The following is an 18523-nucleotide window of genomic DNA, read 5'->3' on the forward strand; positions in this document are numbered from 1 at the left end:
AAATTAACTCTATTCCCTTGATTTACTCATAGCTGAACCAGATGGCAGCCTTAACCACGAGAGAGAGAGAGAGAGAGAGAGAGAGAGAGAGAGAGAGAATTGTTTATTGGAAGCATAATAAAGAAAGTACTTAAACTGAAATATAGACTTAGTTCTTAGAGTGCTTTGGAGAAGAATTGGAAGTAGAATGAAGTATGTGACCTTTAAAAAAGGGTACATCCTAGTCTTGGTCTAGCATACCTGAAAAGATGAGCCTATGCATCCTTTGATATGGGGTGGACTACTCCAAATTCTCTTATGCAAAGGTAGTGAAGTAAGCCTTACTTTTCAGAGCGCACTATCTGTAGGGATCTGTCCTTCCCTTTAGAATGAATTGCAAAGCTTTTCTGCTTTTAAAAGTGCTCAGAGACTGATTATCTTATAGCAAGCCTCACGCCTCCCCTCTCATTGACACTCACACAGATACCCACTCCCCACCCTCCATAGCAGTTACTTCATTTTTAATGGTCATTTGCCATCAAGAAAATCCTTGGTCTACTTGAATAGGTGAACAGATGTTCCATGTAGATGCCAGAGAACCAAGAAGCATCACTGTTGCCACCTTCCCAAAGATATGTGAAGTGCCAGAATTTAAATTTCTGAAAGCTATCCAAAGGAAAAGTTTTCAACACTTCCTCCCGCTCCTGAGATACTTTGCAACTTTGCAATTTAGTTTTGAATGTAAACAGGTGATTCAATTTCACAGTTCCTGACAGAATGTTTGTTTTCAACAAAACTTACTTTCTGGGCCAGCAAGAATTTGGAATGGTCCCAGTGGCTTGCATTTACCTCTCCTAGAAATACACATTTTCTCCTCTGAAATGCAAATTTTCTCACTTTAAAAGAACACTTCTGCCTCCTACATTCTATGTTAAAAATAAATAAAGATAGGAAAAAGTCTTGTATCCAGAGAAATAAACACGAACAGAATTATTAATCACCTCCTCTTAGGGGCTCTTCATTTCTTGTCAGAAGTAAACATACAATTGTCCTATTGCAAAGAGTCCCCCTCCCCCAGGACAGATCAGTCTATTAAGTTTCGCCAAAGAACATGATTATATTATTTCTATAACTTAAAAAACGAACGACTAGTAGTAAATATACCACACTAACCACTGGGGAAGTGTGACTAGTTTCACACCAAAATTCCCACTGGAGCTGCTAGATTTCAAGTCAGGTTATATTTAGCAACATACCATTGTTATGTGACATTCTGTCAAGTGATCAAAGCTCTGTCAAACAATTACTGTGCAGAAGATAAAAGATGCTGGAGAAAATGTTATTTTTGTGATAGCATTTTGCCCGCAGTCTTGCTTCAATTTAAGCACCTCTGCTCTTCAAACTACGGGCACAAAGAGGTAGCCAGTTCCACCAATTAAAGGCAAAAACTCATTCCACACAAGCCAACCCTGGCAGCATGCACTGTGCCAGTTGTGTTAAAAAAGACACTGAGTAGACATACATGTTAAAACATTTTAGTCTGCTTTTCCACCAAAGGCTTTCAAGTCAACATAAAAGACAAAAGTAATTTTTAAAAAAATGCAACAATATTGATCAATATACACAAAAAGAACTTAAGATAAATCTGCAGCAACATAGCCCCAGAATAGCAAACTAAAGAGAAAATAAAAACGACTCCAATCCAAAGGACTGATTAAACAAAGCAGATTTAACTGAATATCTGAACACCTGTAAAGTGGGGGACCCTGGGACAGCTAGGCACCACTACCAAAAAGATCCTGCCCCACTACATCGACAAGTGGAGGTGGGACACAGAGCTGGACCTTTGCTGAAGATCTCAACTGATGGGCAGGTTCATGTGGCAGAAGCCTGACATTTAAATATCCCGATCCCAAACTATTCAGAGCTTTGAAGATAATGATCAGCCTTTTGCAGGGCTCCTGGTTCATTTCCTAACACAATTCAAATTAATGGAGTTGATTGAACCATTGAACCATGCCATGAACTTCTGAGAGCAATCTGGTTGCAGGGTTATTTATATACCAGCTACATTTTCTAGACACTTTGAGAAGACCACATTACAAGAAATAAGCAAACCTGGTTCTTTGGAAAGTATGAGAGTTGTAACTCAGTAGGGACTCGGGATCCATAACAGCACCTCTTCTAACTACGATTTGCATCACCCCCCCCCCCCGGGTATTGTGCTGTTGGAGGATGCGACATCAAGTGAATAGAAGGCAGGGTATAAATGATAAATAAATAAAGAGCCAGTGTAGTGTAACGGTTAGAGTATTGGACTGTGACCAGGGAAAGCAGGGTTCAAATCCCTTATGCTAGGTAGGACAACCAAACCCCCCTGTCCAGTACAGCCCCCCCATGCCCCCCTCCGATACTCCTTAGTATGGAAGGGGGAGACGTTCAATTCAGTTCAACTCGGTTCACATTTAAAAGTGAACTTCCCTGATTTGCAGTTTCCAAAATGATATGCAAACCAAAACACAGTCTTCCTTTGGAAATCTCACTTTTCTTAATGTTGAAGTACAGTTCTCCAGTCCAGTATTCCGTACAAAAAGTGCATCTTCTAGTGTAAAGTGTGCATGTTAATGCATATAACAGTAAAAAATAACATACAAAAATGCAGTCTGTTGAGGGAAATCGCCTTGCAATGGCAACACGGCATATAAGAATGTGTATATTAATAAAAATTTGAACTAAAATACTGTGCTGATGAATTTTTCATGAGGACTTAAAAACACACACCAAACAAACTGGTGTAGGAGTGCAGAGAACGGAACTGAATAGTGGAATAAATAAGAAAGGGAAAGAAGCTGAAATTGGCATATTCACCCATCACTGCTCCTGAGAGATGGTAACCATATGGAACAGTATATGATATGGTGCTGAGAGCTGCAGTAGATGGGGGCAGGGAGAAAACAGCAAAAAGCTGAAGCCCGTTCCTTACATAAGTTGAAGTGCTTTCTGCTAACACAAAGCTACCATTGGCTACAATTCTATATATTTCCTCATAAAATTCAGGTTTGTACACTGAGATTGCAAAACAATACTTGGACATTTGTCACATATCACGTAACTTGTTGGAGATGATTGTGTGGAAAGTGGCTTTGATAGAGGCACAGCAAGGAAGGGGGAAATGCAGGAGGAGAAGCAAAACAACATTTTGGAAGCAGTAAGAGATATGAGCTATAAGAAAAGCACTAATAACCAAAGGGGAAAATAGTAAAGGGCACTATGCAATGCAGAACACATTGGTTTTGATTTATTGTAATATTGCATTTTTAGATAATTGCAGCCACCCTACGGGCAAGTAATAAATCTAAATAGCAGTAGTAGTGGCAATTGGTAATGACAGGGCAACCCTTCATTTCAGCACCAATCTTGCAAGGTAGGCTAACAGCCCTGAGGAACCCAGCCTAGTCCTTCCTCTCTGCTGCTGCCAACCACTCACGTGTCCCTAGGGCAAGGGGATGGGCAAGATTCCTACCTCACTATGGTGGTTTTCTTGAGAGTAGGGGAGCAGCCAGCTGAATTCCATCTTCACCTTGTCTGTAGTACCACATATTTTAACAATCTGTGCACTGGAGAGCCAGTATGGTGTAGTGGTTAAGAGCGGTAGACTCGTAATCTGGTGAACTGGGTTCGATTCCCCGCTCCTTCACATGCAGCTGCTGTGTGACCTTGGGCTAGTCACACTTCTCTGAAGTCTCTCAGCCTCATTCACCTCACAGAGTGTTTGTTGTGGGGGAGGAAGGGAAAGGAGAATGTTAGCCGCTTTGAGACTCCTTCGGGTAGTGATAAAGCGGGATATCAAATCCAAACTCTTCTTCTAAAAAACCCCCACAACCCCCCCCAAAAAAAACCAATCTGTGCACTGCTCTGGTTTCGCCAGAAGCGATTTAGTCATGCTGGCCACATGACCCTGAAAAACTGTCTGTGGACAAACTGGCTCCCTTGGCCAGTAAAGCGAGATCAGTGCCGCAACCCTAGAGTCGTTTGCGACTGGACCTAACTGTCAGGGGTCCTTTACTTTTACTTTTTAGTATAACAGCCCAAGCAGCCTAAACACGTGGGAGTTTAATTGGTGTGTGCAGAAACCAATACAGCCTAGAAATCCAATTAAACAGTTCATTCCAAAAGGAGTCAATACAAAAAACAAAAAAAAAAGGAAGGAGGAGAAATAGCAAGCATGCAGGTCAAAATGGAAATAAAACACTGTAATCAGGATATTGGTCTAACTAATCCTACACTTAATTCAGACTAACACAGAATAATTTACACTTATTGGTCAAGCTTCAGGCATCAGTTGAATGTTGCGAGATTCAAGAGGAAGAATTCAGCACTATGGTGGGAAACCTTTGGCCCCGTTTTCTACATCTTCCAATAATTTTAAACATTGATTTTATTGTGGACTTTCTGTGTTTTATAATAACTATTGTTGCAAACTGCTTTGAGAGTTCCTTGGGGCTACATAAACTGGGATGTAAATTTTAATTAAATTAGACATTCAGTGTATATCTTAACACCACAGACTTAAACTGCTTTCAAAGCCATTTCCTCTCATCAGGGAATCCTGGCATATGTATTTGCTGTGACAGGAGTTCGGGATCTCTGACAGGATTTTCAACACCCCTTTTCGAACCAAAATTTTGAGGAAGCCATTGCAGGATTAAAATGGATTTTAAAAATTATAGTGCAGTTAGGCTCTCAGGATGACCGTAAGGCTATTCTTAACCTTTAATTTAATTTAATTTAATTTGTGAATACAAATAAATAACAATGTGATTAGAGGGGGGAATATAGTAAGGAAATGATACGGAGAAGAGCATCTGTTTAATCAATCATAAGTAATTTATTCAAAGTGTATGTTTATAAGGACAAGGCTAAATATCTGTATCATATCCTAGGCACACTCAGTTGAAGATAATCTCCATTGAACTCAATGGGATGTGTTGCTGAGCAGATGTGAATAGGATCATGCAGTTAGATATTCATGTAGGGTAATCTGGTGCATCTCTCAGTTCAAGCGTTATGCTGAAAACAATTCTCTAAATAATATATCTGCTTTGTTGGCACCTAATGCTTAACCTTACCGAGAATGCACAAGTGTGCAGGTATCCAGAAGGAAAATTGCAGACTCTTTGCTTCTCCTTCAGTTCTGCTGCCACTGTGCTACCTTGGAGCTAAACTATGGTTTGACTGAGCATTACAGATGAACCTCGGCTCATGGTTTGTTCCTCCCCAAACTATGAGCAGTAACTTGCTCCCAGACTAAGGATGTGACTTTGAGTTTAGCTTGGCAATTATATTTGTTTAGTTTCTACTTTGTACCCAAATTGCAATAGCCTGAGGATAGGTAAGCTGGATACAGTGTGGTGCCAATAACACCAAGGTTGCAGGTTTGATCCCCATATGGGACAGCTGCCTATTCCTGCATTGCAGGGGATTGGGCCAGATGATTCTCAGGGTCCTTTCCAACTCTATAATTCTATGACTGAGCTAATGACGGCTGCAAATATCTATCTTGCCTGTTCTCTCTAAGCAGTAGTTCAACTTAGTGTTAAAGTATGCCAAGGTCTATTTAAAGGTAAAGGTAAAGGGACCCCTGACCATTAGGTCCAGTCGTGGACTCTGGAGTTGTGGCACTCATCTCGCTTTATTGGCCGAGGGAGCCGGCGTACAGCTTCCGGGTCATGTGGCCAGCATGACGAAGCCGCTTCTGGCAAACCAGAGCAGTGCACGGAAACGCCCTTTACCTTCCCGTCGGAGCAGTACCTATTTATCTACTTGCACTTTGATGTGCTTTCAAACTGCGAGGCTGGCAGGAGCAGGGACCGAGTAACGGGAGCTCACCCCGTCGCAGGGATTCAAACCGCCAACCTTCTGATCGGCAAGCCCTAGGCTCAGTGGTTTAACCCACAGTGCCGCCCGCTTCCCCTTAAGGTCTATTTAGGTCTTGTTTAAATATGCTAAATGTATCAATCAAGCATCTTAACAGATTTGTCAGATAAAATACTGATCATAGGTGCCCAACTCTCTTTATCTGTGCACAGGCCTACATAATACCAAACAAAATGTCCCTGCTTTATCATGAAACTGGCATAAATTCAGAAAGATTATTGCACTTCTCTATGTTTGTGCACAAATAAGTAGTTGTCTGGTATTCAGTTAGTTCCACCTAGCTCAGTGTTGCCTGACTGACAGCAGACCTTCAGGGTTTCAGGTAGAGTTCCCTCCAAGCCCTACCTGGAGATGGGAGGGCTTGATTCTGGGACCATCTTCATTCAAAGCAGGCACTCCACCACTGAGCTATGGCTCTTTCAATGATCATGCCATTTAAGATGCTCAGGAGAGTGATAAGCTATGCAGAGCAGCTTGTGCACGTAGAATATATTATACGGAAGTGGCCAGATTTTCCTCTTGCACAAGCTGTTTATACAGTGAAAATAGCTGCCATGCCTGTGGAGCCAGCTTCTCTTGATCATATACTTCTTGGTTCCCTATGGTTCAGTAGTATGCTACAACTTCAGGTGACGCGTCCTAGTGGGACTGTATTAAATTTAGTGGCAACTTCCTCCGAGTGCAATAATGTCACAGCTGCTAACGCTCTCATTCTTTGGAATCCTTTCAAACATTACCGCAAACTTATTTTACATAAGGGTACCTTTCCAGCAGGAAAATCAAACAAACTAACTGGAACTAGGGAAGTGCATGTTTACATTTCTACACAGCCGTTGTGCTGTTTGTGTTAGGGTAGGCATGCCATTGTCAGGAAAGGGCTGCCCAGGGACCTTAGGACCTGGAGTTTGTGAATCCATTTTCATATGAGGAGTTTAAAGAAGAGAATAGGAACACAGGGAAGAAAATAAGGACAGCTTTGTTTGTGCCTATAAACAGAGGGGCTAAATCAGTGTTTCTCATTTGCAGAGAAGGAAAAATAAATGATTGGGGGCTATGGAATTTATAAAATTGTGCATTGTGCGAAAAAGTGGATACAGGTATTTCTTTCTCCTGAATTCATAAAACCAGAAGATAGGATGACAAATAGCTACTGGCCATCACCGGCAGGGGACAAGTGCAACAAAATGTTGCAGTGTATCCTCATCCTGTTGCTGGCATGTTTTGAATCTTGAAGCAATGTTTGGTGTGTGGTCTCAAGATGGGAGGCGGAAAAGTGGCCTGTTTTACATCCTTTCAAAGGCTTTTCTCATTGGGCCAAAGCGGGGGGGGGGGGGGAGCGATGACAATGAAACTCTCACTTCAGTGGCTATATGCCTCAAATTTAATAATTACTGGGGGAAAGGCAAGAGGAGTGAAGGCTTGATGTGTTACCATTCTTCCTCTAGGATTTGTTGAAGCATCTGACTTGCAACTATGGGAAAGAGTGCTGGGCTAGTTGGACCTTTGGTCTCATACAACAGCACTCTTCTTTTTGAGCATATTTCATTCATGTGGGACATGGTGTGCCAAAGATAATCTGAAAAGCAGTCTGTTGGCAGACTGTTATCCAGCTGTCATTGTATGCTTGTAACTTTTGACTAAAACCCGCTGGAAACACAGAACCAGCCTCTGCTGCTCATTAGCCCTACTAATGCAAGCCAGATGGACATGAATCTAGCTGCATTACCAAAACACTTGAAAACATTAAGAGGCTTTCTGAAAATAAATGACAGAAGTATTATTCCCCATTTTATAACTGGAAACAGAGACAAGAGTGACTTGACTGAGGACCACCGTTGCCCAACTTGTACAATAAACCATGGCCCACCACATGCTATGTGTAGTTGACTTTAGCAGCTACTAATCTATTGACAAATGAATCCATGCTAACATTAAAAAGCAGCAATGTGGGTCTTGCCCATTATAAGCATGTATGTTGATCTGATAGATGGCAGAACCCTGAAGTAAATTTCCAGGATGCAGAGTTGCTGTGGGTTACTTCAGGACCCTGGATAGCTCCTAGCCAACAGACAACAACAGAAAGTTCATCCAAGGTGTGAGATGCTACCTGCAAATGAGTTAATTATTAAAAGATCTTTTCTCAAAGGATTTCAAGGGTTCATTCATGGTCCCTCTTCTTACAGATTAGGTCAAGGGACTGTGGTTGGCTCAAGGTGAACCTTGGTGTCTCACATTTCAGTAGCACCCTGTGCTATGCCAAACCCTGGTGTGTTCCTCCCTCCCCCTGCCTTGAAGTGGAGTAATAATGAAGTCTGCTCTGGCACTCCAGAAGCTCTGTGCCCAGTGCAGCTGCACTGGTCACACTCCCCTAGCTCCCAGTGAGCTTCATGGCTGAGTGGGGATTTGAATCCTGGTATCCCAGGTCCTAAAACCACCACAATATAGGGAAACACTGCTCGATCCAAAACATTAGTAGATTATCACAATAAACAAACACCAAGGAACTGAACATTACATGCATGCCATGTTGATCAGTCCTCCACCTCCCACAAGACTCTGTGGACGCTACAAACCTGAGTTGCATTCAACGGAGTACTAAGGATAGTGTTCTGCCAATGGCATGATCTCTCTTTTCCTCCCTCCACATGCTGTTCCAGGGTTTCCCCCAACTCTCTGGAGAAGATATGGGGAAGTTGTGATGAAAAGGGGGCTGAGTTATGAAGGACCAATAAGAGATGGGGCATTATTTAAACTAGACAGTATGTGCTCACTGTGAATACTGCCCAGCTGAATTTGTAGAGAAATAATTGCTACAAATCTAGGATAACAGCCATAAGCTACTGGACAGCACAAGGCTATGACTTTCCTGAACAAAATGCTGGACTCAACAGATTGCTGGTAGGCTTGTTTAAAATAATCAGTAATTCAGTAAAGGTTCCCATGGCAACAACTTCCACTAAGACATAGCTAAGCACCATGTCAATTAATCTTAAACAGCTTCAGACAAGCAAGGAAGACACATTATTCTTTTGTCCTTTACTGTGACTGTATTTCAAGGATGCCAACAACGTGTGCTCAAGACTTTCCATTCTCCTACAACCACACTTAATACTATTTGCATGAAATGTGCACAAATGTTTTGCCAGACCAATGACAACTCTAGAAACAATTTAGGCAGCCCATTCATCTTGTATGGACTGTGAAAAGCCCATTTTGAGAACAAGAGTGTATAAAAGAAGGCATCCTGATAGTTATTGTGGTGGGCGATCCCTATATAATTATTCTGCAGTTTTGCTGAAACCTTAGAACTTTAGCTTTCATATTTAGGAATACTTAAATCCTTGCTTTATAGTCCTGCAGGCTGTTGAAAATGACTTGCAAAATGACTTTGCAGAAAAACAAAAAGCCAGGTCTTGGGGTTCCTCACGAACATTTAAGTTACAGATGCTTTTCTGTGTTAGGGTAGGTCAAGCTCTATATAAGTGAGCTAAAATTAAATGTGTATGATGCTTTTAAAGGTTTCTAAGCACTTCGCATATGTCATCAGTAATAACTTAGAACAATAATGCTGTGAGGTTGGCCATTCTCATGATCCCTTTGCAGATAGCGGACTGATGTTATGAGGCAGTGGTTTGCTTCAGTCTACCTAGCAAGTTTATGTTTGACATGAGCTTTGAACTGAGGACTTCCTGGCTTATTGTAGTTGATGCACTTAGCTGCTACAGTAAACCAGCTCTCACATTTTTCATAGAATGAAAACATGCCTTTCACATTACAAAAGGATAAAATTTCTCCTTTCATGGCTGTGGCTCTCTGCTCAACCTACAGCATGGGTCCCCAAGGACTTTTTGAGCACAGCACTTCACTCAGAAAATATGCTGAAGGTTTGAAGCTAGTCTTTTGAATCATGTCATGTCTCAGGGCCATCTTCGATTAAATGGCTGCTGTCCAGCTCGACAAGCAAAAAGCTATTTCAGAGGAGATGTCTTCAGGTACTGCTACTATTTTAGTGTGATACGGCTCAGCATTCTGTGTTTTCCTGCTACACAGCATTCTTTGTCATGGTTCCCTCCTGCCTGGTGCAGATAGCTAATAAGATGCACATGGTTTCACTATTTTACAATAGTCTCCCTGTTTCTTTAGTTGTTTCTAAGGTTGGGGCAGAGGGAGAAAATCGGAACAGACTGAGCCACAGGTCAACATACATATCATGCTATCAAATTTGATTACAAGATCAGCTCTTTTTCCATTTCCCCTGGGATGGGTATAACATTAGAAAGCATTCAGTAAGACTCCACTCATCGAGATAAGTAGCAACTCATCTGTTTGACTGTTTATGCAGCAATCTTCCCCCTTCTCTCTCTCTCTCTCTCTCTCTCTCTCTCTCTCTCTCTCTCCCTCTCTCTCTCTCTCCCCCCCCCCCCCCGGTACAGCATTCTTAAATTGCCTCAATAAGAAAATGGCTTGAAATAATTTTGTACCCCTAAGAACAACAATTATAATCCTATAAAGGGGTGGGGTGGGGAGTTCTTGCCACATAGTTAAGTCACTTATCATACAAGGAATTGTGGGAGAATTACTGTTTTCCTTTTCTGGACTTAAAGCTGCAATTCCAAGCACACTCACCTGTGAGATGTTGTTGTTTTGGAGGCAGTAGCTAGGTACTTTCTCCAGAGTGCAAGGCACTTACTTACCTCCTCTATCCACCCTTTTGAAAGAAGAGGATTGCCAAGAGCAGGTGCAGCTATCCAGAGATGAAGACAAGCCAGGAGTGCATTGTCTGTGCGTTGTCAGAACAGCAATTATTATCTTCTTTTCTTCTTTGTCAGGAGGAGCAGCTAGGCACTCCCTCAGGGAATTGCTTTGTTGTTCTGCAACACCCCCCCACCCCTTCACTCACCCACCTGTCCACCACATTTTTCTTGACATCTGTTCTCCAAAGTTTCGCCTCCACCCCCGTCTGATAACAGTCAGATCCCATTGACCAGAGGCTGTTACGGCATTTACATTTTATTAACCATTTATTTCATTAATTGTTTTACTCTCACAGTACAATCTTGTGGTGGTTTATTATTAAATGTATATATACTTTTTTCCTTTAAATTTTGCTTTTGGAAAATAAATAAAGAGATAAGTGAACCATATAGGTAGATTACTTTCTGGAGCCTTGGTTAAACTTCATGATTGGATCTCCACATCAGACCTGTGAAAAAACACAGCTCCCTCCCCCCCCCCCCCCATTTGGATGGAAGCTGACAGATTAAAACAGAAAAAGACCACCACAACCATAGTCCTGGCTGTGCAAACTGAGGGGGGAAGCACAAGGGATCTTGTTCTTGAAACAAAATATATAGGATATACATTACAAAAAATAATCGTCATCATCATATTCTCATTTGCTTTTAATTGCGTAGGTTAAGTCAGTTATACATGGATTTCAGACTCTGGCTTGATGCTTGTTAGCAAAATCCATCAACTATCTGCCCTTCCCTGAGTTCATTGCCACTTACAGAGGGACAGGCACGGCAATGGGGCCAAGGCTGTGGCATCTCAGCACAACTGACACTGGGGATCAGCAAACTAATGTGTCAAGTCACCTCTTGGGTTTATTCCCATCATTTAATTTTGGCAGCTTTCAGTATAGGTTTCTAGCTATATGAGCAATCCTCCCTTGGCCTCTGCCTAGTATCTTACATGGTGGCTCTCAGCCTAGAAGGTGGGGAAGAAGGGGAAAAAAACATATAGCAGGCTTCATAGTGAGAGCCAGGAGATGGATTTTGCAAGCAAGGAAAAGCTGACATCCACAATGCAAGATGAATTGGATGCTATCTCTATTCTTAATGCTATCACAAGCGACAAAATTATTGGCAAGACGACGACAGAATTCCATGCCTCTCCACAGCTTTGTAGACAACTGATTTTGGAGCCAGTGCCAATAGCTGCACAATGCTGGCACAACATAATGCAAAGGGGCCTTTTTGTCTTTGTGTCCCTACTCAGGCAGCCATTTAATTGGGAATCTCTTCCCCTGGACACTGAAGAGACCGAAGTCTTTACTGTATGGGAGATGGGTGGCATGTGAGATGGAACCAGCATTCTCTAGAGAGCGGGAACATCAGTAGTTCTCTTGCAGGCAGCACACCATGCATGCAATCACAGGGTGCCAGGTATACATATAGCTTCCCCTGTGTTCGGTCTAGGGGGCAAGTGCCTGAAGTGTGTGGGGGGGGAATGGGAGGAGGGACCCTCTGCACAGGCCTGTTCTGTATGTGTGCTGCAATATCTGCATCCATTACCAAGCTGAATAATAGCACTTCTTGCAAAAGGAGAACAGGAGGTGGGGGTAGGATTTAAGGCAGTGGTACAATGATAAGTGAACTCCTTGCTCTCTATGAGGAGGTAGCAGGCCATTTCTTGTGCTTATGGGGTTCTGCTGTGAGCAAAAGGAGTTAGAGGATGGCTGGAGCAACTTATAGATTGAATGGACATCAGAGGGGAAGGTCTCCTGTCCTGTCACGCAGCTTCTCAAATGTGTCACTCCGATTTCCCCAACAGACACCCAGGAAGTGGGGGCAAGTTTCCTGCTTTCCCTTCCGTAGTGGCAGCCAACTCTGTAGTATTTTCAGCAGCACCGAGAGACTCTCTCTTCCTTAGGGCTTTCCTTTCGTCTTTTACCAGTGGAACAGTAAATGCAAGAGAAGGTGGCCGGTGGCATATAGAGTAGTAAGATACACACAGAACTATCCAAGACCGGCAGCCTGCTAGCATGCGACTGCCAGGGCCAGCACTTGGCGCAAAATAGGTAGCAGCCACAGATGTTCTAGGTAGAGTATGTAGAACACTAGGTGAGTCCTGAATTAATTCCTGATTCAAAGGAAAACCCACCCCTGTTCTAGGAAGGAATCATCCTCTTAGTTTGTAGGAGCCATAATGCCAAGCAACCAGAGAAGCAGTCATGGGCAGTGGTGGTGAAACCCGGTGAGAATACATATACTCGTTTTCTGCTGCTCCTGAAGGTTCTGGCTCAGAAGAAAAGCAAGAGGCTGCTTCTCTCCCCTCCCCTCTGACTCAAAATCACCAGTAGCTAAAATCAGGAGGGAAAAAAGTGTTCAAGTTACGGGGGGGTTGCACAGCAGCAGCAGCCAACACTAAACATTCAAGTCGATAGTTTCACTATGTACACCATGAGTGAGACACGGTCCCACCTGCCAGAAGATGTCCTGCTCTTGACAGAGCAGCCACACACACTGTTATCTGATTCGCTTCTCCACCGAGTATACAGAGATGTAGTAGTCATTGCTTCCAACTGCCAGGTGAGGCTGTGGAAAGGAGAGGGGGAAATAGAATCAGTGCATACATAGCAGGGTTCTGCTGGTTTTGATCGGCTTTTGAAGCTAGTCAGAATTTATACTCGCCACCAGCCCTGCTCCTCACTCAAGAGAAAAGGGGTTAGAGTACTGATTATTATTATTTATTTAATTTCTATACCGCCCTATACCCGAAGGTCTCAGGGCAGTTCACATAAAATTTTGTGATGTCACACCAGGTTGTCTGACTGCCACTGAAGCCTAAGTACAGAGGCAAGCCCCTTCAGCCTCTTTCTCAGCTTCAAGCTGGATATAATGGGCCAAAGCTCTTACCACTTGCTCTGAGCCCAGAGAGGTTCAGAAAGCAGCATAACATTGACAGTTAAGGCACTAATCTGTTTTATTCTGCTTCTGTTAGGCAACATTTATGTTGCTTTTATTGATTTTAATTATTGCATTTTGTATTACGAAGTTGGATGGTTTATTGAGTTGTGGCCATAAAAGCTCTTACCTACCTCTGTTTCATCCTCTACAGTGACAGTCAACTTCCAGTAATTTCTGTTATGCTGGAAATCCTTTCTCCACTAATTTCCCCTGTTTGTTTCCAGTGGATTGAAAATCCACCAATACAGTTGAGTTCCAACATACATGAGGGTACAGTTCCAAGGGTTGTGCAAAGACACGAAAATTGTAAATAGGAAAAAAAATGCATTTTCCTTGTCTGGCAAGGTGTTGAGAGTCCCATGGGAAGGTCTCCCCTGTGTGTGTGTCTCTGCTGCCCCCCTCCTTCAGGTGCGAATGGCCATTGCAAAGAAGGAGGAGTGGGGCAGACAGAGAGAGATGCAGGCAGAAGAAAAAGGCTCTAATGGATCTGGAATGGAGCTGCAGCCAAGTGTGTAAAGTTGAATTTGTGAAAGTAAAATGCACATATGATGTGACTTGACTGTATACCTAGTTGCAACCTCGTATCTACTTTGCACTGTTCATCAGGCATCTCTTCCTTTGATCACCTGGAGCAGAAGCATTTGTTTGGCCATGGTCAGAAACAGGATCATGGACTAGATGGATCCATGGCTTGACCAAGTGAACTTGTAACTTGACAGCTACTAGAAAATAGTAGATTCTGGGAACCTTGTCTAAGCAAATAAAAGAACCCTACTAGAACTTGCATGTAATCTGAAATAAATAAATAAATGCTCCCCACCCCACCCCCAATGAGCTAGTTCAATGAATTTTCTCATTGAATTTGAGTTTTCTGAATTTGGAAATATTGTGTGTGTCCCCCCCTCTCAACAGCTTCACTAAGTCATCTTCATAATAGCTATTCAGAACAAATTAAGGGTAACAATTGAGATGTTCTACAGTTTAGAAACGAGACTGACCCAGTGTGGATGGAAGGCTAGGCAGCTGATGGCACCCACTCGCTGGCCCATGAATCCATCGTAGTACTTGATATTGTTGATCAGCTCACCATTCCCATTGTAGATTGCAGTGAATTGATTCATAGAGCCACTGCAGAGGGAAACAGGGAACATAGGACATTGGTGACATTAAACAACTGGTGGTTAAGTCCTAGAGATGAAGTTTTTCTACTCTTGTGCCATTTGTGGAGCAAGAAGCAAGTGATCTTACAACAGCAAATGGGATTTTCTTTAAGCCATGAAATCTTCAGCACAATCTCAGCTATTAGCAGGTTCACAATGGAAAATTCACATGCTCAGTAGGAGATTTAGGGAGGCAGGATGGGAGACACAACAGCAGGCAGGGAGAACATAACTATGAGATGGTTTTGAGTGAAAACCCCAGGCACCAAACTGCTGACACTGGACAGCAAGTCCCTAGCAAATAGTGCACTTTCTGCTCTTAAGGAAGGGAAACCCACATAATATGGTGAGCTGCAACACCCACCATAATTGAAATCCATGTGCTGCAGGTTCAATGAAGCATACAAGAATTGAAATACCTCAGCTGCAAACACGTGAAATAAGCCACACTGTTTATGCCAAGGAAAATAAATGCAAGTGTTTAACAATGGAGCAGGTGATATGCAGGCTGCATTTAGAACTTACCATGCAAACAGGTTGGCTTGTGGGTGGATGTCCAGAGCTGTCAGTCCTTTTACTATCTGCAGGACCTTCACTGATTCTGGCATCCTTGGGTCAAAGAAACGGACATCTCCATTAACACTGCAAAGAGATAAAACATGGGGCTATTACCTGTTTGCTCTAACCAGGAGAGCAGATCTACTTATCCCAGAACCTGGCTAAAATTAGGAGAGTATTAGTATCAATGCTCAATTTGCCAGCAATGTCCCTTTGTGAAAAGCAGCATACTTGCCACCCACTGCAGTCTGTTTCAGGCAGCCCTAGATGCTGCAGAAGCAAACATAAGGTTACTCACACACAAGGAATCAGTGTACACAAATCAATTCATTATTCCTCCTGTTCAACTCATTGGCATTAAATACCACTAGAAAACCACTGACTGGCTTTGCTGTTTGACTGATTTCTGGACTTTAAGACCCTTTGTATTCCCCTGGAACAAGGTAAATGATAACAGGGCTACTTTAACCATATGCAAACATCCTGTGACTTTGGGCTAATGGTCCTGTGACAGATTTTTGGCAGGTTGAAGACCTTTAACACTGGACAAGATGCTTTATAGTGGCATCAGTGAATGGTTAAGATCACAATAATTGGTGAAGTGAAATTTCTAACTTTCAGCTTGATTACTGTCTTGTCATAAATATAATGGATTCATAGCTAATGAAACTGGCCTTCCAGTTCATAGCTCATGAAACTGGCCTTCTGTCCTAATCCTTTAAATGCTGTAAGGTGCGTCCAAGTGATGATTCTATGAGGAAAACAAGGTTGAAACATGGGGTCCACTCACTGAGCAGATTGTTTCTTGAGCAGAGGATTTGGGCAAAATGTAAGGGAGATGGATAAAACCAGGTCTGCTAAGAAACTGAAGGAATTACAGTCCTTGTCTGTAGTTTTCAGAGCAGAGAGATTAATGAAAAACTAGTAGAATAAGGAAGGCAAATGAGAAAATGTTGCTGAGAAAACTGTAGCCAAAGCCTGATCAGCTGAAGTTATCTTAATTCAGTCAAATGACTGTATTTTATTGAGAATTTACTATTTTATGTACAATGCTTAAGGGTTTCTTTTTCTTTTTATAATGCAGTTTATAAAATTTCTTCAATAAATAATTTTGATTACAGAGAATGGCTATTTAAGTGTAAAAATCTAGTCGGAGGGCCTTAAACTTTGGTTATAACTAATTCTCTACTCCCTGCATCACCACAATTGCTGGTCTGAGGATGTAACAAAGCCTGCTAAGAAGCAGCTTTAAGGTAACTGGGATCTGGATCTCGTTAGGTAACCCTATAGTCTATCTCATGCTGCTCTTCCCTACATGACTTCCTTAGTCTCCAGCTGCAGCATTTCATAATGAGGACTCAATATGGGGCTTCCCTACTGCAGTTCAGATCCTTCCGCTCTCTCTTGTGATACTTCAAATATCTGACCTGCATGCCCCGTCTCTCTTAGAACTTTCCCTTCATTTAGGGTTCATTATATCTCTCTTCTTTCTGGAACCTTGTAATTTAATTAAAGACCTAATAGCCTTCATAGTGTAACCCATGGCTGGTTACAGCCTGTGGAGCCTGACAGTATAAAAAAAAGGCAAAGGAAAACATAGTACAAAAAAAAGAATAGTGAGCAGGGCTTTAAGTTGCACCCACTTCTGGTTGGTGCAAGGAGAAGGCTCTACAGCTGTACTGCCAAACAAAACGGCAACGAAGACACAGCAATAAAAAGACTGAAGATGAAAGCACCAATATTTGATTCCTTGTATGCATCCAGCTAATGGAGCTGGTGAAAGCTAATGGAGACTGGTGAAGATCCACTTGAAGGCTGAGTGTTTACAGCCCATCTGCAACACTCACAGCTGAAAGTACAGACCATGTTCTAAGATCTGATTCCAAAAAAAGCTGTGGGTGCAGAAGAGAAACTAATACCTCACAGACAGTCAGATCTGGAAAGCCAAAGGTCAATACCAAATGCTACAAAATGAAGAACTACAGAGAAAAGCACTCCAGCTGTCACTCCCTAGTGTTAAGCTGTCAGAGATGTGGCTGGATCCTCAGGAAGCATCTGCAGCACCACTTAGAGAGGGCAGAACCAGGGTTAAAATATCCAAGAGAGGCAAAGCTTCAAATTATTATTCAACATAAGGAAACATTCTAAAAAAACACACACAAAAAAACACATAAGGAAACATTTTGATTAAAAATAAGTCTTCAGTTTTACTGTAAATTAATGTATGTGAAATCTAATCATGAAATGATTTATTCCATGTTCTTAATTCCTGCTGCCCTTTATTTATCTTACAAAAATTGCTTTTATTGTATTTTCTTTTATATCCATTAGTGTGCATTAAAAGTAAGTGAAACAATATAAAAGTAATGAATGGAATAATAAACAATGTGAAAGGTTCGTTTCAGGGTATAAAATATGCAATTAATAAGATGTTAAACTTGCTGAGGGGACAGAGACAGAGCACTTAGTGATATTAACTGTATTTATTTTTTGGGTAGCAGATTGCTGCTGCTCTTTCTTGATTGGTCCAGCTGCTCCTAATATTACTCTCATTCATATGTTGACCCAGCTAAATATTATTCTCATTCACATGCAATGCTAAGCTGACCCATGGCTGAGCATGAACAAGCAAACCTATGGGCTTCCAGAGATGAGATGATGGTCAGTTGACTCTTCCCTGGTCTAGGTCTCCAAGACAATCACGAGCTGTTTAAACCATAGGAGACACCTTGGTTATAGCTTGTGGTTTGTCTGGGAGAGCTAAGCCATGAGCGTGGGGTATGGATGACACACTAAACCATACTATGGATTAGCTCAGCATAGTGCAGCATCAAAATGACCAAGGAGGAACATTGTGGTTATAGCATCCTCTCTGGGAGCCCATGTGTTTCCTTGTTCATGCTCAGCCATGGTTTGCCTTAGCATTACACACAAACTAGGCCATTGTCTCCTACTTGATTGGTTCAGCAGCCCTAATATTATCTGCCCTAACAGTATTGCTTCTGCAGCAGCTGTCCAAGGCTTCAGGCAGAGGCTTTAACAAACTTGCTACCTGGGATCCTTTGGACTGAATAGGCTAACCTGAGACACTATCTGCATGTGCTATGCCATAGGGCCTTATGGTGTGCTGTATATGCCTTTTGCATTGGGACAAAGGAAGTAAGAACAACTAAATCAGGACGGATTTAAGCCAGACCA

At 42.2% G+C, this 18523-nt stretch overlaps 1 protein-coding gene across 2 annotated transcripts in view; it reads right to left on the minus strand.

Annotated features, from left to right (window-relative positions):
* Positions 1 to 10913: 10913 nt before the first annotated feature.
* The window catches only part of RPTOR (regulatory associated protein of MTOR complex 1), a 311493-nt gene continuing 303883 nt past the window's right edge, over positions 10914 to 18523 (minus strand). For both annotated transcript variants that reach the window (XM_083727385.1, XM_083727384.1), the window contains 3 exons: positions 15293 to 15409; positions 14606 to 14735; positions 10914 to 13235 (listed from right to left, as the gene is read on the minus strand). In XM_083727385.1, the coding sequence (XP_083583511.1) occupies positions 13167 to 13235; positions 14606 to 14735; positions 15293 to 15409 (316 nt within the window). In that variant the 3' untranslated portion in view covers positions 10914 to 13166. The remainder of the gene's footprint in view (positions 13236 to 14605; positions 14736 to 15292; positions 15410 to 18523) is intronic.

Source organism: Podarcis gaigeae (assembly GCF_964106915.1).
Source record: "Podarcis gaigeae genome assembly, chromosome: 2".
Lineage (NCBI taxonomy): Eukaryota > Metazoa > Chordata > Lepidosauria > Squamata > Lacertidae > Podarcis > Podarcis gaigeae.